General features: G+C 38.3%; 3 protein-coding genes across 3 annotated transcripts in view; all 3 read left to right on the forward strand.

Annotated features, from left to right (window-relative positions):
- The window catches only part of shoc1 (shortage in chiasmata 1), a 21,359-nt gene extending 17,978 nt beyond the window's left edge, over positions 1 to 3,381 (forward strand). Inside the window, exon 27 of the mRNA XM_023417129.2 lies at positions 3,282 to 3,381. Within this exon, the coding sequence (XP_023272897.2) occupies positions 3,282 to 3,367 (86 nt within the window). The 3' untranslated portion in view covers positions 3,368 to 3,381. The remainder of the gene's footprint in view (positions 1 to 3,281) is intronic.
- A 3,855-nt stretch (positions 3,382 to 7,236) lies between these two features.
- tal2 (T-cell acute lymphocytic leukemia 2) lies at positions 7,237 to 9,981 on the forward strand. Its single transcript, XM_023417100.2, has 2 exons — positions 7,237 to 7,460; positions 8,664 to 9,981. The coding sequence occupies exon 2, from the start codon at positions 8,678 to 8,680 to the stop codon at positions 9,014 to 9,016; it is 339 nt and encodes a 112-aa protein (XP_023272868.1). The 5' UTR covers positions 7,237 to 7,460; positions 8,664 to 8,677; the 3' UTR covers positions 9,017 to 9,981.
- Positions 9,982 to 14,149: 4,168 nt separating this feature from the next.
- On the forward strand, positions 14,150 to 19,873 carry LOC111663095 (UDP-glucuronosyltransferase 2A2-like). The gene is made up of 6 exons (XM_023417160.2): positions 14,150 to 14,929; positions 15,097 to 15,245; positions 15,408 to 15,539; positions 16,221 to 16,308; positions 18,396 to 18,615; positions 19,305 to 19,873. The coding sequence occupies exons 1-6, from the start codon at positions 14,206 to 14,208 to the stop codon at positions 19,588 to 19,590; spliced, it is 1,599 nt and encodes a 532-aa protein (XP_023272928.1). The 5' UTR covers positions 14,150 to 14,205; the 3' UTR covers positions 19,591 to 19,873.
- Positions 19,874 to 19,972: the final 99 nt, after the last annotated feature.

Below are 19,972 nucleotides of genomic sequence, written 5' to 3' on the forward strand. Positions count from 1 at the left end.
TTTTTTTGACAGTTTTATGCCTTAATATACTAGGACATTTTTATGTTTTTATAACAATTTATGCCCTACTATACTATGTTTTTTGTTTTTTATTTTACTTTATTATGAAATTTTCATGCCTTAGTATACTATGACATTTTTTGACATTGTTATGCCTTACTATACTATGACGTTTTTTTTGACATTTTTAATGCCCTACTATACTATGATGTCTTTTGTTCTTATGCCTTAGTATACTATGACATTTTTTGATGTTTTTATGCCTTACTATACTATAACTTTTATACCCTACTATACTATGTTTTTTGTTCTTATGCCTTAGTACACTGACATTTTTTGACATTTTTATGCCTTACTATACAATTTTGTTTTTATGCCTTAGTATATTGACATTTTTTGAAATTTTTATGCCCTAATTTACTGTGATGTTTTTGTGCCTTAGTATATTGACGGTTCTTTGACATTCTTATGTTTTAATAACCTTTTATGCCCTCCTATACTACGTTTTTTGTTTTAATGCCTTACTTTATTATGAAATTTTCATGCCTTAGTATACTATGAAATTTTTTGACATTTTTATGCCTTACTTTACTATGATGTTTTTATGCCTTAGTATACTATGATGTTTTTGTCCGGCACATTTAGGAGCATAACCAAGAAGGGAGGTCCACACAGTAACCATTTTAAGAAACCAAATTTATTCAGGATAACTCAATTCAACTTAAGTAAGGAGATTTTTATGCCTTACTATACTAGGAGGTTTTTTTGCCTGACTATACTATGACATATTATTGACATTTTTCTGCCTTACTATGACTTTTTTATTACATTTTATAACACATGATGTGCCGGACAAAGCACATTTAGGAGCGTAACCAAGAAGGGAGTTCCACACAGCAACCATTTTAAGAAACCAAATTTATTCAGGATAACTCAATTCAACCTAAGTAAAGTAGAAAATGTGAAGTCAGTAGTGTAGTGTAGGTGTTGGGTGCCTTGAAAATGAAAGCCAACTTAAACGACTGCACAAGAACTGAGGCCTTAACCAAACACAATATACAACAAAGCAAAATCGAGTTGGGTTCCTGAAAGGCACCAGCCTTCCAGGAGAGCTGAGAGAGAGAGGCCATCTTGAATATCCCAGCTTAAATAGGCTCCACTCAGGCGAAGTCTGTCAGGTGATGAGGAAGTACCTGAAAAAAACACAGGAACAGGCCAAAACAAAATAGAGTAATACATCCCAGGGCAGTCACAATACTATGACCTTTTTTTTCTGACAGTTTTATGGTTTACTATACTATGATTTTTTTTTTTTGTTTTTATGCCTTACTATATACTATGACATTTTTATGCCTTCTTATACTATGTTGTTTTTTTGAAATTTTTATGCCTACTTATAATATGCCTTTTTTTGTTTTCATGCCTTAGTATACTATGAAATTTTTTGAAATTTTTATGCCTTACTATGACATTTTTTGAAATTTTTAATGCCTTACTATGACATTTTTTTGTTTTTATGCCTTACTATACTATGACATTTTTATGCCTCACTATACTGTTTTTTTTTTATGCCTTACTATACTATGACTTTTTTTGTTTTCATGCATTACTATACTATGATGTTTTTATACCATATTATACTGTTTTGTCCGGCACATTTAGGAGCATAACCAAGAAGGGAGGTCCACACAGCAACCATTTTAAGAAACCAAATTTATTCAGGATAAATCAATTCAACTTAAGTAAAGTAGAAAATGTGAAGTCAGTAGTGTAGTGTAGTGTAGGTGTTGGGTGCTTTGAAAATGAAAGCCAACTTAAACGACTGTACAAGAACTGAGGCCTTAACCAAACACAATATACAACAAAACAAAATCAAGTTGGGTTCCTGAAAGGCACCAGCCTTCCAGGAGAGCTGAGAGAGAGACGCCATCTTGATACTCCCAGCTTAAATAGGCTCCAGTCAGGTGAAGTCTGTCAGCTGATAAGGAAGTACCAAAACAAAATAGAGTAATACAGCCCAGGGCAGTCACAATACTATGGCGTTTTTTTGACAGTTTTATGCCTTAATATACTAGGACATTTTTATGTTTTTATAACAATTTATGCCCTACTATACTATGTTTTTTGTTTTTTATTTTACTTTATTATGAAATTTTCATGCCTTAGTATACTATGACATTTTTTGACATTGTTATGCCTTACTATACTATGACGTTTTTTTTGACATTTTTAATGCCCTACTATACTATGTCTTTTGTTCTTATGCCTTAGTATACTATGACATTTTTTGATGTTTTTATGCCTTACTATACTATAACTTTTATACCCTACTATACTATGTTTTTTGTTCTTATGCCTTAGTACACTGACATTTTTTGACATTTTTATGCCTTACTATACAATTTTGTTTTTATGCCTTAGTATATTGACATTTTTTGAAATTTTTATGCCCTAATTTACTGTGATGTTTTTGTGCCTTAGTATATTGACGGTTCTTTGACATTCTTATGTTTTAATAACCTTTTATGCCCTCCTATACTACGTTTTTTTGTTTTAATGCCTTACTTTATTATGAAATTTTCATGCCTTAGTATACTATGAAATTTTTTGACAGTTTTATGCCTTACTTTACACAACGACGGTTTTATAACCTTTTATGCCTTAGTATACTATGACATTTTTTTGACACTTTTAATGCCTTACTATACTATGACGTTTTTATAACCTTTTATGCCTTACAATACTATGTTTTTTGTTTTCATGCCTTAATATACTATGACATTTTGACATTTTCATGCCTTACTTTACTATGACGTTTTTTTGGCATTTTTATGCTTTACTACACTATTTTGTTTTTAATGATTTACCATCAGAGTCTGTGCATTTTTGCTTTAGGTATTTTCACCCACACTTCCTGCAGATCACTTCAACTTCATTGATATTTTTGTTTCACCCTTTCCCTCTGCATTGGTTCAGTGGTTACCGGCTTGAGAATTAGCACTACCAACTGTTGATCTCGAACCGTTTCCTTATGTCTACATGTTCTTATTTTTGACAGAGCTGACAGCCGAGTAACGAGGAATGTAACAGTATTTTTGCTGCCGAGTAATTGATCTGTTTTCAAGTAATTTGCCAAATATACTTTTAATATTTGCATAACAGTAGTGGATGGAAATTGATCAATTTTCTTTTGCAAATTTTCTGGAAAAACAGTCTATGGTTTGTTTTTAAAACTATTTTTATTTAACACAATAAGATTTTTCCTTGTGTTTGTTTTGCAGTGCTGACGCCACTGAAGATGGGGAGGCTGAGCTATGAGAGGGTTCCCGGCAGAAATGATGGACAGACGAGGCTTAAATTATTTTAGGCATGAATTCATTGTTCCTGTGGCCTGCTTGTAAAGATGAAAAAGAAATACATCCTTTAAGTTTTGTTAAATTCAAGTTAGTCACTGCATTATTCTGATTTTAGTGTTAATGGCAAGCTAAGGTTCAATAAAAAAAAAAATGTCTACATTTTATCATTTTATGTTTTTTTCCACTGGCTGTAGAATGTGATGGATCAAAATAATTAGAATTTAATCATTCAGTGAACATGAAATACTAAGATTTTAGGATTTGAATAATATTTTGAAATGTTTTATATCATTAAGTATAAGTGTTTTACTATTATTGCTCATTTTAAGAATTTTGTTTTTCACAGAAAAAATGTACTTATTTGTGATTTATTAAATTAAAAATTTACAACACTTCTTTATACACTGTAACTCCTCTTGTTGGTATATAAACATAATGATAGGAGACGTTATAGCTGTTCAAAATACTGCACATAAACACTTAAAACAAATTATATATGATTACAACAACATAATGTGTTACTTGTTATTTGTTTATATACTGCTTCTAAGTAATAAATAAGGGGGGTCCCCAATTTGTTTTTCCAAAATAAGATTAAATATTAAAGATTACAGCTGTGTGTACTTTTTGCTTTTGTTGTCCTCCACACAGAGCATGCTCAGCAGTGAAAAACAAATTGTGATTTATGGTTAGAGGAGTGGGATCGGGGGTCTTTCCCAGCTGAACTGATAAAGTCTCTCATTTTAGCAGCTCCAATGGTGGGGCTATTTTTTCTTTTTTTCTTTCATTTAGTGAAGCAATCCCCTTATCGTCGTCTCTCAGCATGTGGAGAGAGTGCTTATCTTCACGAGCCAGCAGAGTGAAGCCAGCTCCCTCAGGAATGATCCCCAGACAAAGACGACCCCCGGGGACATCGACTACAAGCCTCCCTGCCTCTGGACAGCCATACCCAGCACTGGCTAGCCACCATCAATAACCTGCCAGCAGCCTCTTTTTTCTTTTTTTTTTTTAAACATCTCTGTCTCTCTGGCCTCTGTCTTCTAACAGGCAGTGGACAAACAAAGAGAAAATGGTGCTTTTTTTTAATGGCACAGGAACAAAAGCAGCGGGCAGGATGGTCAAAGGAGTCTCCATATGAAGCTAGGCAAACAGCAGCATGATGGTGCAGTAATTGCCCCTGACCATTACTTTAGCCCTGGACTGAATGGGACAGGAGAGATACTGTGGGAATTAACAGGCTGTTTAAACCAAAGCCATTCTTTAGGTTTGGATCCTGCTCTGGCTACAGCTGCAAAGGTCACACAGCTGTTATCTTTAATCACGGAGTCACCTGTGTGTCTCCTCTCTGTAAATAAAAGGGGTTTCCTGTGACACCTTTTTGGTTAAGTACTGATTTTAGATAAGAGTGATGCACAGATTTTGTGTCCTGTCCTGTTCGGTGCTTTTTAACACAAAGGCAACACTTTACATCTCCTTATTTACAATTTATAAGCAGTATTAAAACATTTAAGGAATGGTTATAAAAAACTATACAGTAGTTCAATTATCTAACAATTAAAAGACTTAAATTATTAATATGATTTAGGAATATGTTAAGAGTTCACCCCCCCAAAAATTTTAATATTGTTTCTTACCTTGCGGCAGAAGCAGATTCCTGTATAGAATACATAATATAAAATGAGTCAGGGATAAGACATAGCTGATAAAAGCAAGGAAAACAAAATAAGGAGGCATTGAACCAGGACACAGTGACAGACGTCAGTAACCGGCCATGTAGATAAATGAAGTAATATGTTAGTCTTCTGGAGTGCACGTTCACCAAGCTTCATCCGTAAGCAGATGTAAGAATATTTAAATGTTTAATGTACAGCATTTGTCACCAACTTCTCCTATATATAAGACTTATTTATTGTGGGAGCCCAATTTTAAATAAATACATTAAACATGTATCTGCTTACAGTTACAGTTATAGTCTGTTACAAACCATGTATTAAATGTTTATATACTGCTGATAAATGCTAAAAACTTAAGTGTCACCAACACAAAAAACCAACAAATATTAACTGAGATGAAGTAATAAGGAACAAGGTGCTGTATTTGCGTCACTTGACAGATTTTCAAATCACACTGAATCCTGATAAACGCGCGTAACCCTACGAACAATTACTGATCAACACTGGCCCAACAAGCAGCAACAAAATGTCCAGTCCTCCCTACATACACAGTACGGACAGAGATGTGCAGTTTTAGATTCAAAGGCAGATACGCATTATTTGGAATTAGAGCTGAAACAATTAGTCGATTAACTAATTACACTGCCATCCTTAGAGCCAGAGCACTGTCATGGATAACTACAGTCAAGCTGCAGTTTACATCCACGTCTGCCAGGCTCATTATATATGCAGTGAATACTTTGAAGGAATTTAATAAAAGCTATTAAGTAATTTGTTCTAATTAGCATGTAATCTTTTACCTTTAACCACCAAAATCTAATCAGTTCATATTTGAGTCAAAGTGAACATTTGTGCCAAATTTGAAGAAATTCCCTCAAGGCGTTACTGAGATATTGCCTTCACTAGATCGGACGGCGTGGAGGCACAATGAAAAAAACAGCAGTGACTTGAGTCAGTAAAGCTCCTTCCTGTCAGACTGGTTAAAGAGACATGCATCCTCTTATGTTGTCTCTGCTCACACTTGCATCAAAACCCTGTTCATAATTTGCTGTAATTTATTCCAGTTGGGGTTTCACAGCTTGTCCTGCTCATTTTGCTTCCAGCTTTAACCTGCATGATAAATCACAACAGGTCAGGTATAATTGTCTCCTGGCCTTGTAGCTGTGATGACAGTCAACACACTGGCCAAACTGCCCTACAGTGAGTGTGTCTGCAGACCTGTGGTGGAGGCTGGATGGAGCTGGAGAGCGGCGGCGCCTGGCCTGCAGGTGCAGCCTCTTGGACGTGCAGCAGGGCCCATGAATGGCCGATTCAGAAAACGGCCCCCATCGGGCCTGTTCTCCAGGCCCGGGGCTAATCCCAGCCCCTAATCGGATTATGTAAATTCCTACTCCACACACAGACTTTTATGGAAGGCTGCATCTTTGAAACAACACTTGAAGGGTGTAAAAGGAACAGTGACAATTGGTTAAACTAGACTTATTTTTTTATCTGAACGGAGGTTGAAAGTGGGAGGCAGAGGAGGGTGGGGGGAGAGGGGGGAGGAGTGGTTGGAGAGAGGTGAGTCGGTACGTTGTGCTCTCCCTGTTTCCTCTGTAATTTATGTGTGGCCCCTTGGAATGGCTCAACAAGATTACCATAGTCATAACAAAACCCATATTGTTCAACTGTCAATCTGGATATGGTATTTTTACCTTTTGTGGCCCAATCAGGCTGAATTCAATAGCAGAGCAGCCAGCGATATCAAGGTCTTTTCCACGGTGTAGGGGACGGTGGGTTGTCCATGCCTAATGTCAGAGAAACAGAAAGGAACAAGTGTCCAGAGCAGTAAGAGAAGGATCAGAGAGATGAACGTCTCAGTTTCGCTTCAATGGGAATTTATTTGTCACCTTTAGTGCTAACCTTCAAGGATTAAATGAGCAATGAATCATAAAAGCAGCACAAATAGTCACTTAAAAGGCTGTTGAATCATGAAAGCTGCAAAAAAAAAAAAAAAAAAGACCCAGAATCCCCTCAAACGTTGCACAGAAACACCTATGAAAGTCATTTAAAGTGATGATTTATGAACAATGTAATCATGAAGCGGTTGGAGGTGATGGACAGGAGGGGGGTGTGTGTTTGAACAATCATTCCTCAGTTAACACCAACCTCCTCGACAGCGCACGTCACACAATAGGGTTCGCCCTGCTATAAAATGTGGGATGCGAGCATGCAGCAGTCTTCCCCCCTACTTTCATCCCTCCCTCTCTCTCTCTCTCTCTCCCTCTCTGTCTTTTACTCTCTCCTTCCCTCTCGCTCATAAGGATCTCTCAGTGAGCATGAGAAGACACAACTGAGTGGACGTTCCCACCTCCTGGACTCTGATGACCTGCCGACGCTGCGACTGAGGATTTCTGCACATTTCTACAAACGCACACACAGACACGCACAGGTGAGAAATTTTTGGAATAATGACGGATTTTTTCCTCTTCAGGCCATGTGTTCCCACTTAAGTCGAGTAAATAATTAATCAGAATGAGCATGTATGACAAGATACTGTGTACTCTTTGCCTGCAGCTATCATGTAATAGTAAATTATTTATTACCGGTGCATTTGTTCCAGACTTTGCAGTAACTGAAAGATCAAGTTTGTTTTGCAGATCAGCCTTTATTTAACCAGAAAGTCTCTTAAATCAAATTTACTCACACTTTACTTTCACTTCTATCCTTGTAGTTACCATTTATAAGCAGTATTTAAACACTTGATAACTGGTTAATAATGGAGTTGTAAGCAGATGTAAGGACATTTTGATGTGTTTGTTCCTGTACAGTATTTGTCAACATTTGTGCTCTCTTATGAAGATACATTTTATGCTTTTACACCTGTGTTTTACTGTACTGTCATTATATATACACACATACAGGAGCCCACATGAGTTATAGCAACAAATACATTAATAAACACTTATATCTGCTTATAACTACATAATAGTACATTATAAACCATTTATTAAAAGTGCATACATTGCTTATAAATGCTAAACAGGGATTAAAGTAAAATGTTACAAAATTTGTTTTAAGAGACTTTCAGGCTTTTTAAAGGCTTTTACAACAACAACAAACACTAAAATGATTAAAATCAGATACATAAATGATTTGATCTTTTACCTGATGCAAAGTCTGGTATAAATGTGCACAATTTTTCAAAGGCCTGGTATGAGGCAAAAAAAGGAAATATGAAGGTTGCATTTATATCTTATAACTAGTATTTGGACAAATATAACTTCAGTAAGGTTGCCAGTTTCCCTTCTGACATACATTAACTATAATGTCATGTCAGCCCCATTGGGCTGCAACTAACAATTATTAATTACTGACTAATCTACAGATTCTTATCCAAATTAATTGTTTTGTTATAATGTAAAAAATTAATAATGGGAAAATGCGCTTTAGAATTTCCCAGAGACCAAGATGATATCTTTAAATATCTTGTTTTGTCCAACCGAGTCCAAAACTCAAAGACATTCAGTTTCTATCACGTGCGAGAAAAACTAGTAAAAAAATCTTCACATTTAAGAAACAGAAAAGACAAACGATTATTCGATTATCAGGACAGTTGCTGATTAATTTTGTGTCAATCGACTAATCTTTGCAGCTCTACTTAGCACCATGACCAGGAAGGTGTTCACCAACACGAGGGAGCGCTGGCGCCAGCACAACGTCAACACCGCCTTCGCCGAGCTCCGCAAGCTCATCCCCACCCATCCTCCGGAGAAGAAGCTGAGCAAGAACGAGATCCTGCGTCTGGCCATGCGCTACATCAACTTCCTGGTGCAGCTGCTGGAGAGCCAGAGCGGTCAGCCGGCTAGCCACTCCCCCACCGCCCTGCTCACCTTTCTCAGAGGAAACATGGAGCGGCTGCAGTCCCCTGCACACACCTGGGCCCTGACCAGCGACACCGAAGCTCCGTCACCAGGATCAAGCTGTGACAGTGCTGAGGCCTGGTAGAAACAGTTATATATATATATAAAAAAAGAAAACTCTTGAGGGGACTGCCTGACACTTTTCCTGGGTCTAAAAACTGATCTCGTCCTTTCTCAAGACTCATTTTTGTCTCTGCATTTGTCACCTGTATGTGACTCATGTTTCAGTGCAGAAGATGCAATATTGTGTGATATTTGTGGACTCCAAAATGTGGCTGCCTCCTCGCTGATCAGTGTTGAAATATGATTTGCAGGTGAAAATTAATTTGTATTCTGCATGGATGTGTAAAACCTGGATGTACAATATTCCCTTCATGTCTTCATGTTAATATTCCTTGTTGCCGACCCGCCTGGAACTAATTTAGTTTTGCAATAAGAGGATGTTTTGCCAATGAGGAAAATGGAGGGGATTAAGGAATTTTCTCATTTCAAGCAATAGATTCAGCAAGGCATTTGAATAGATAATGGCTCAGCCAATTCTCCAGACCGCAATCGTCTCAAAATAGCCAAGGGCACTTTTTTTTTTTTTTTTTTTTTTTGGGAAATCGACATGCTGTTTTTTTTTTTCTTGAGAAGACTAAATCTGACCTTTGTTTTCAATTATCAAGGTTAAGCGACTTCTGAAGAATCACTTCTAAGAAAGACTTCCTGTTTTTCTCACTGTTTTTATACAACAATGTTCAGTATTTGTCGACTGGTGATACTTTGGATTGGGCTGAGGAATTTTAGCAAAACTGACAATCCTCTTTCAATTATTATTTACGTCACCACACATATCTTCTCATCCAAATGTGTTCATTTGATTTTATGTAAAATACGCATGTCATATAGCCAAAGATTATGAATTGATTGTCTACTGTGAAGAGTGTGCTACTTATCTTCTGATACCTCTTTTGTAAGTTATTTTGGTTTGCTTGTGAATATACAGTATGTTATTTATTTCAACTATTTATTTAATAAATGATTTGTTAATAAAATACTCTGAATCTCTTTAGTGAAAGAGGTCAATCAAAACCACTACTCATTACTGAAAAGTCATTTTTCAAGCAGGATATGCAGAGATACTCCACTCAATATACATGATTACATATTGGAAAAGTAAATCCTCAGTACAGTCAGTAAACGTAGCTGAAAAATGTAAAACTATTTTTGATGATGGAAAACAAAAAAACTAATGAATCCTCAGAAAAGCAATTGGGGCACAGTGTCAGACTGAAATTATTTAACACTGTGTAAGACACAACCGATCTGAAGTTAAGAGCAGAGCCGCTGTGTCGATGCAGACCCTCTTTGTTCCTGCTCAATAAGCCCAGAGACATTTGCCCAAAAGTCCTGTGATGACTGAGTGGACACAAAGCTGAACTCAGCTCTCTGTCCACTGACCTGAGGCCTGGGAAAACAGCCCTGAGAGTGACAGCTTAACTTGTGACCCCTGAGGTCAGAGGCTATTCTGGAGTCAAACACTGACCAGTTGACCAACGTGCAGATGGAGTTTTCTTAAGGAAAGTGTCGCTTTGTTGCTGCACAAGCTATTTGACAGAACTGAAGTATATAAAGCAGGAATTTCTTGAAAAAGAGACGACAGAAATGACAGAACTCAATCATTCGGGTAAACACTAAAACCCAATTTATCAATATACAGAATGCTAATGTGCAACTAAATAAATGCTTTTTATAGAAAACACCATCGAACTATGACAAAATAACAAATAAATAAAATTAGGGCTGCAACTAAAGATTTTTTCAAGTAATCTATTCGTTGATTAATATACAAGATGTCAGAAAATTATAACATCCCAAATTACTTGTTTTTTCAGACCAATAGTCCAACGCAAATCACACACATGTAAAAACAGACAAAAGCAGCAAATATTTTTGATAAACAAATGACTTAATCAATTAATTACCAAAATAGTTGCTGCTTAATTTTCTGTCAATCAACAAACTGATTAATAAACTATTTGTTTCAGCTCTAGCTTTAATTGCAGCAGTTTGTCTCCTTGTTCGGCAGCCATTTAAACCGGGGTCAGACATTTACACGCCTAATCGTCTATTGTGACTGTAGAAAACGTGCCCCATTTTCAGGCAAAAAGCTGCAACTAACTGAGCTGAAGAGTAAACACTGAGCTGGTTTCGGGCGCTTTCACCCCAGCTGTTAAACTCAGGCTAATGGTGTGTAAACGGAGCAGAGGGCAGCTGGACACACTGACTGGAGGCCTGTGGGAAGTGACAGGTGACTCTTTGTAATGCTGCAAAAATACTGAAATCATGTTGTACTGGGATAGTGATGACTACTGTACAGCAGCCGTCTGCCTATCCCACAGCATGAATTTGCGCGGTATTTACCTCTTGTGCAATTTCACGGTGAATTGAGCAATTTCATGGGAAGTCGAAATAATACTAAACAAAACTACTGTGGTTATTAATAGCTGAATTGCCTGGTAATATGAGACGTAATATTTTTTTGAAAAACTGTACTTCTTTATGTGGGAAATGTTTCAGTGTAATTCAGACTCTCTAAATGCTAAATTATTCAATCATTTGCAACTGGATAGGAAGGCATGTGACAGCTTTCGCATACATGCTGTCAGGCTGCAAAACACATTTTGCTGATACACCTTATTTAGAGAAATCGCCCAATCACAATATGAGCGTTACTCTGGTCTCAACTTTCTCGCAGGATTATGAAACCCTGCATTGAAAATAATAACAAATATGTACGCTTCTCATTCCCTCCACCAAGTATATTTGCCTGATTGACTATTCTCTCCCAAGTATGTGGGTAATCGTCTATTGAGAGCACATTTCCTTATCAGCGTCTAACACACTGTCTGAATCCGTTATCACAATGGGCCAGATCAGTGCAGGCAGCCCCTCGCTCTCCGGCTGAGGCGCCCATGAAAAAGAATTTCTGGAGTTGGGTGCCAACCGATAGGCCCTGAGCTCTTTATCCCCTTAAAGCCAATTCACACTCTGCATGTTTAAATATCTCAGCTCAACCCCTGCCCTCCCACTCCCGTCATGCACTCGAACACCCTCCTCCCCCTTTGCCTTTCCTTCTCGCTCTTTCTCACCCCTCCACGGCTGCAAGTCCAAGTGTGGACTGCCACCGCAGCTGACCTGCAGTGCGCCGTGGGTTGGTGGTGGGTGGGATGCAGGTGCAGGGCTGGTTGGAGGGTGAGAGAGGAGGGGAGTCCTCCATTGTTGGTCTGGACAGCACCCTCTCTCCTCTGGAGCACCCTCTGATGGGGGAGCCCACTGACAATCACGCATCCTAATCTGATTATGCAAATATCTACTTCAAAAAGCAATACGCTGTAACCCTTACCCTGTGGTGGAGAGACAGAGAGAGGAAGAAAGAGGGAAGGAGAGGGAGCAGCAGGAATGTAGAGAGAGAAGGGTAGATGGTTGACAAAATTAAATACAAGGACAAAATGCGTCGTTAGGATCAATTCTGTATGCAACACCCTCACACACCTATCATCAGTTTCTCTCACACGTCCTCTGTACTACCAGGGGAGGTCCGAGGACGAAAGGGAACACACTTACACACTCTGAATGGCCACCGACTCCCTCAACAGGGCATTGAACTCAATATTCAAATGCTTATTGTTTTTCCAGACGCTCCTGAATCCAGCGTCAAAAGGAATCTACAATGTTAATGAGGGGGCCAAAGTACCCAGAGTTAAGATTTTAGACGCCCAAACAGTTGGAGGTGACATTTCGAAAGAACAACACAGCCTCAATGCCACTGATTCCTAAAGGCATAGTCGACAACCACCCCCCAACTTCGCAAATATTCACACCAAGCAGGCTCTACCTGATTTCTGAAATCAGCTGCTTCATTCTGTCGGCACATACAGTACATCTCCAAAAGACGACTCAGAGTCGACATCCATGCTAGCATCTCTGAGGCTGCACATAAGGTCGTGTTATGCTCGATTAGAACTAGTTGAAGCGACATGATGTCCCGACTGGAAAACCAATGTGTTTATTTTTGTTATTTTTGAAAAGATGGCTGTCAGAGTGAGGGGAGACAATAACATTTAAATAAGGGGATAACAACACACATTTTCAGACGGTCTCTCCTGCACGGCATTCAGACAGAAGTGAAGAATGAAAAAAGAAAGCTTGAGAGGAGTTCAACACTCACTCACAGTTGGCCAATGACAATATAAAATGGGTGGCAATGTCAGTTTGATGGCTTTTGGAAAGTTACAGAAATGGTCAGAAACGGACGCACCTATTCTGTTGTCAGACAGGTGTTGGGGTGGGGGCTTTCCGAGGCTATCCAACCATGGGACAAGCAGTTCTGAAGAAGCAGGCTGGCGATACTGAGCTAAATGCTAACGTCAGATTGCTAACACGTTCACAAGGACACTTAGTAAACATACTTGCTAAACATCACCATGCTACGTTCAACATCTTAGTTTAGTGTATTAGCATGCTAGCATATTTGTAGCGACAATACACTCAACCACCACACGGTGGCGGTAGACAAAAAGCCAGGGCATCACCACAGTCATTAGGCTACATCACCCAGTAACCACGGGCAACTGTACCAAATCTTGTGCCAACCCCTCTGGAAGATATTGAGATATTTCACTAATATTTCACTAGATAAGTGAAGATTTCTACCTGGTGGCAGTGCTAGATGAAGGGTTAAGGAGCGACCAAAGTCATTTGGAGTCATCCTCAAGGGCACCATGGACCTCTGTATCAAAAATCATGTTATTCCATCCAATATTGGTGAGGACCTTTCACTAAAAATCAAGCAACGTGTTTGACCTCACTCTGCGACGCTTCAGTGGTATGCAGGGGAATTCTTCCACAAGCACCCACATGCTCTCACAACTTCCTCAGATTATGCAATTGTGCCCAGGCCCATTGAGATGAAGTCATTATCCTTTTGTGTTATTTTACTCCATCTCTCCGCAGCTGAAAACTTGAAGTCGGGGGTCTGAAGTCTGTTTTTACACTGTAGCTTTCTAGTACAGGAGATTATTCTTATTTCTAATACCAATTAACTTTACAACCATTACCTTTCACCTCTAACCACATGCTTAGGGTGCGTCAGTTATCTGCTGTGTCATGCTGCGGAAAGAGGAACTACAAGCCAGAGTTCAGCTTCTTTTAGTTAATAATTACTTCTCTAGGACCAGCTATTAAAAAGGATCAGGCCACAGCAGCCTTTCCTCCTGACAGACGGCCACCATGGAGCTGGGGCAGCGTCTCTCCGTTTGTGTGCTGCTGACACTTTGTACTGCATGGAGTGCAAATGGAGGAAACATTTTGGTGTGGTACACTGAAGGCAGCCACTGGATTAACATGAAGCCTGTGCTGGAGACACTGATTAACAGAGGACACAAGGTGACGGTCCTGGTCCCGAGCTCGTCGATATACATGAACAGCAGTGAAACTTCCCGCTTTCACTACGAACCCTTTGACGTTTCCGTCTCAATGAAGGAAATGGAGGAGTTTCTTGAGGAGTACCTTCGCTTCTCCATGTATGAGATGGATCAAATGAACTACTTGCAGATTTATATCAGATTCGCAGATCTGATGAAGACCGACCTGCAATATTCTTTGCAGTTTTTGGACGGTGTGCTGAAATCAGAAACGATCATGAGGAAGCTGAAGGAGGGAAACTATGACCTTCTCCTGGCTGACCCCATCTACCCTGGCAGTGATTTAGTAGCAGATATCTTGGGCATCCCTCTGGTCTTCTCTCTGCGCTTTTCCTTGGCCAATAACTGGGAGAGGCAGTGTGGTCAGCTACCCGCTCCACCTTCCTTTGTCCCTGGCGCTATGAGCAAACTTACAGACAAGATGGACTTCTCAGAGAGAGTGTGGAACTTTCTCTTCTATGTACTGCAGGACCTCCTGATGGATAACATGTTTTGGACAGTTTTAGATAAATATTACTCCGAAGTCAAAGGTGAGTCCTGTCCTATATTGGTTTAATTGCTTTGGATTCTTCACAATGCTCTTATATCCAAACACTGTTGTCAACAATTTGACATTTTAAGTAAGTAATATTTGAATATTAGATATCTCATTTGAAGTATTGGGCGGCTGTCATTCATTTCTTTTGCATTGTGACAGGGACTCCCACCAGTGCCTGTGAGATGATGGGAAGGGCAGACATCTGGTTGATACGAACCTACTGGGATTTTGAGTTCCCTCGTCCTTTCCTCCCCAACTTCAAATACGTTGGTGGGATCCACTGTAGACCTGCTGAACCTTTGCCAGAGGTAGTAATGTCTCCACTGTTACAGACATATTAATCTTTTATGACAATTCCACGGTGTTCATTACTCCAAGACTGTAGAGAACAGGCCATTTAAACGCTGCAAGGAGGAAACAAATTGCCGGTTGGTTTGCATTGGGATGATACTGTACTTCGCTTGTTGCAGGATATGGAAGAATTTGTGCAGAGTTCAGGAGATGCTGGTATTGTGGTCTTCACACTGGGATCTATGATCAAGAACATCACCACAGAGAAGGGAAACATGATCGCTTCAGCCCTCGCTCAGATCCCACAAAAGGTGAGAGTTCCACGTGAAATCAAATGACCCCTGGACACAGTTTCTATGGCCATGAGAATATTCTGTCCCAGCTCATATCAGTGTTGTTGCATGAACAATGCAATTAACTGCAGATAGCTTGTACTTTCCATTTCTGCCAGTCATTTTTCACAGCGTACCATGAGTTTCAAGATTTTCTACCTTTCGAGCAGCCACTGGTTTCTACTCAAAATCATGTTGCAAAGACTTTTAACTAGCTGAACAGGAAACCCTGGACAGAAAACATTAAGTCAGCTTCATTTTTTTCCCCACATGACACTGTCACAAAGTAGTTGCACTCAGGGAATGCATGTGATAAGACATGATTTGCAGTTAATTGACTACAACATGCAAACAACCAATATGGTTTTTAAAATTATGTCATGGTATTTTTTTCTGATTAAATTGGGACTAGATGCAAGGCAAGCAGAATCAAAATGTAAAAAAATATAATTTAAGAAGGTTTGATGAGAGAATGAAGGTTTTAAAGATTACAATTTTATCTGTTTGACTATTTTCAAAATAAAAGTACTGAGGTTGTTATAAAATACAATTATTTTCCTTATCATTTTAGCATTCACTATTAAATGTTATGCTACACGGTATATTATGACATAAATTAGCACTGTGTTAGTCTAATAGTGTTTTTACCGTTGTTTATAGGTGCTCTGGAGACACAGTGGAGAAAAGCCAGAGACTCTGGGTACCAACACCAGAATATACAACTGGATCCCTCAGAATGACCTGCTGGGTAAGTAAAGCTTTTATAAAAGCTGCTGAACAGGCTTTTGATAATAATCTTCATGACTTTCACTTTGAAATGTAAGAAGGTATCCATCACTCTGTTTTGTTTGTTTTTTTTCTCCATTATTTAGTTTGACAGTACAAAACCTACAAGGGACATATACTGTAAAACATCATGCTGGAATTTAGTGCCAATGAGCTTATGTTTTTTCCATCAACTTAATGTAAATATACAGGTTTTAAACTCTCTGGAGAGTCCTCTGTTTTGTAGTTCAAAGAAAGTATTCATGGTAGAAGTAAGTCATGGTTATTCTCAAAATGATGAAATGATTGAAGTCAGTCCCTACCATTGCACACTTTTAATTTAACAAAGTGACTTCGAGCAGCCACTGCTGTAAGATCTTCATGTAATATTAAGAACCAACTCTCCAAACTGAGAAAATGTAAAAAGAAAGCAAATCTGACTGTAACATTTGTCAGCTTGACTGATTAGTTGTGAATCCGAATTAATATCTTAAGTTTACTGAGTAACTTATTTTTTCAGGTTCACTTAATTCAACTGGTCAATTTTCAAACTCATAAGAAAACTGTGAACTAATTATTCAACCAAAGTTCAGATAAATCACAAGGCACTTTAGGGGAACTTAATTTACACAGTACGGATGTTATTGTGAAATTTGTTCTTTGCCAGGATGCCAGGAATTTAGTGACAATGGATTTTCACAACCACTAAACACTTTTCTCAGTTACATTATTATATGTTTTTCCAAAAATGCAATTGTGGGTTTTTTTTTTGTTTTCAAAAGTGTGGCTTGAGCTTATTTCACCACCATTTTTTCCAAGCTGTGAGCATTTCCTTTACATTTTGCTTTGCATTGTGGAACAATAGTGTCCGTCAACAGCACTCTCCAAAATCAGGGGTTGTTTAATGTACATACTGATTGTTTTAGATATACTTTGTCACTTTTCGAGCGTGAAAACAATATGTACTCAAAACTGACGACTGGGAAAAACACACTTTCCCAGTGGAAATACAATACATACATACCAGTACTCACTTTTAGTAAGTTGTATGAAGCAGCTTGAGCCTTTGACCCACAATGACAAAATCATTAAAAGGTACAATAAAGAGGAGGTAGAGGCTTGAATGAATGATTGTTGTTTTCTGTAGTTTTTCCAAGATGTCTACAGGATCTGAAGCTTCCACTCATAAGTCGTTGCCAATGTTCGGTGTATATTTAGTATTTAGTTTATGTTGAGCTCATTTGTGTTAAAGTTCTGTTTCATCAAGCTGCTTCTCTTTTCTCTATGGGTCAAGTAATTAATACACAGAAAACATTAGGCAAGGTAGCACTATTCTATCATAGAAGAAATTCAAGGCAATCATCAATTATTTTTATCATCAATACGTCTGGCAATAATTTCCTTTAATAACCGATGGGTTATTCCATCTATAAAATATCAATAGAAAAATGTGTGGAAAAAATGCCATCATTATCCCCTGAAGCCCAACTTAACCTGCTCTAACGGCTTGTTTTGTCTGACCAGCTGTCAAAAACCCAAAGATGTTCAGTGTAACACTTTATTTTACAGGTCTCATATGTTCCACGTAATTTCTCGGAAAACACTGCACAGAAATGTATAATAAGGTTAGCTATTATTTAGCTGTTAATTATTATTATTATAGTAGTAAGAAAGGCCTACGCAATTTGGTCCTAATTTTAAGGGAATGTTTCCAAGACAATAGCTGGAAAATACAGGACCCTTAAAGTGGTGCCATGATCAGTGCTATTTGTTTGAGCCATTTACTGAAAAATTTATAATTAATTTTCTGTCAATTCAACTAATCAAATTATGATTTGTGCTCTAAAGTACTGGTTAATTTCAGGGTACCTGGGGAAATAATGAAAATGCCACATACAAAGAGAGTCAATTAGGACCCAACAACAAATCTTTGTCCCCCAGGGCCCCTTTGAGGTAGTTTAATCTGGCCATGGAGTCACATTATTCAGAAGTGAAAAAAAAGTGCCTCAGCAGCTTGTCTTGAATGGGAAAAAAGTAATATATGTTTCACAATCTTTGCTACCCTGTCAGGTCACCCCAAGACCAGAGCTTTTATCACCCATGGGGGAACAAATGGGATTTATGAGGCCATCTACCACGGTGTTCCCATGGTGGGCATCCCCATGTTCGCTGACCAGCCAGACAACATGGTCCATATGAAGGCCAAGGGTGCTGCACTTATCGTGGACTTAAACTCCATGAAGACTGAGGATCTTAGAGACGCAATCAATACCGTCATCAATGACAAATCGTAAGTTCTCTTACCTAGAAACTAGACTGCCAACGCAACAGAGGTCAAATTTAAGACTTTTTAAGAACTCAACATAGAATGCATTTTACTACCACAACCACTAATCAGTGGGGATGACATGGCCAAGAGTTATTTAGTATATTAGATTTATTTCAGTACTTCCCAGCAGAATGTAACTAATTCCAAATGATATAATGAATTAAACTAATGTGACCTGAGATCAGTTGCAAAAAAATTGGATGAAAGAATTAACCAAATAAAAAAAGTAATTTAAGTTAAAGTTTTTTCATCAGTTTTTGATATTTCATTAACAACTAACTGATTAAAGAAAATAATTGGCTAATTAATCAATGATAACTTTTAGTGTACATCCTCAGACAGCTAAATCCAAAAGTTCTTAAAAACTTTCCAAGACCTGCAGATACCATACCTAAAGCAGTACAGATTTCAACTACCACCACAGAATTGCAAGGTGACAAAGAGAAAAAAACTACTGGATGACCTTTTACTCTCATATATTGGCTTTTCTGTTGGAGATTTAAGTTTAAAATAATATATAAAAAGGAAAAGAAAATTCAACCCTTTTCTTCTCATTCTTGGTAAGGCAAAAACTGTAGTTAGTACAGTATGAAAATTGAAATACATAATGCATTAACTTACAATTTCCCCCTGTACATCCACATTCATAGGTACAAGGAGAACACCATGCAACTGTCCAGTATCCACCATGACAGACCCATCACTGCTAAGGATGAGGCCATATTCTGGATCGAGTTCACCATGAGAAACAAGGGGGCAAAGCACTTGAGGGTCCACGCCCATGAGCTCTCCTGGTACCAGTATCACAGCCTGGATGTTCTGGCTGTTGTTCTCGCTGTCCTTCTGCTCCTCACATTCCTCTTCATGAAGACCTGCTGTTTCTGCTTTCGGAGGTGCTGTGTCAGAAAGGGAAAGACAAAGAAAAAGGCTGAGTAATGGACTGAATTGAAATGCAACTGGTGAAGTGATGGCCGTAAATACAAAATTCAGTGGTTGTCTTGTCGATCTTAAGCATGTAATGTAACCACCATGTCCTGAATTTGAATTTGTGTCCAGGGATCAGTAATCTTCACCATTTTGAAATAGTAAAGTAAAACATTTCAGTCATGGAAATAGCAGGTGGAAGGATTTTATTGTTTGTTTCACTTGTTTTACCATAAACTCAAAAGGTAAAACCTCTTAACACTCTACATAGACAAATAAATAGCATGTATTTGCATTCCAGTGCAAGAGTACATTTCTCTCGTTTGCTCCCTCGTGTATGGCCAGTAATTACTTCAATTGTTCACAGGTTCATACTAATTTGCATAACTGCACC

Source organism: Seriola lalandi, unplaced genomic scaffold, assembly GCF_002814215.2.
Source record: "Seriola lalandi dorsalis isolate HSWRI2012SDOR001 ecotype SW California unplaced genomic scaffold, Sedor1 jcf7180002054572, whole genome shotgun sequence".
NCBI lineage: Eukaryota > Metazoa > Chordata > Actinopteri > Carangiformes > Carangidae > Seriola > Seriola lalandi.

Bases quoted from the DNA above. Each gene is read 5' to 3' on its own strand.
- tal2 (XM_023417100.2), top strand. From the start codon at position 8,678: ATGACCAGGAAGGTGTTCACCAACACGAGGGAGCGCTGGCGCCAGCAC.
- LOC111663095 (XM_023417160.2), top strand. From the start codon at position 14,206: ATGGAGCTGGGGCAGCGTCTCTCCGTTTGTGTGCTGCTGACACTTTGT. The intron at 14,930-15,096 runs GTGAGTCCTGTC...GCATTGTGACAG, and splicing joins ATATTACTCCGAAGTCAAAG to GGACTCCCACCAGTGCCTGT. The intron at 16,309-18,395 runs GTAAGTAAAGCT...CTACCCTGTCAG, and splicing joins CCCTCAGAATGACCTGCTGG to GTCACCCCAAGACCAGAGCT.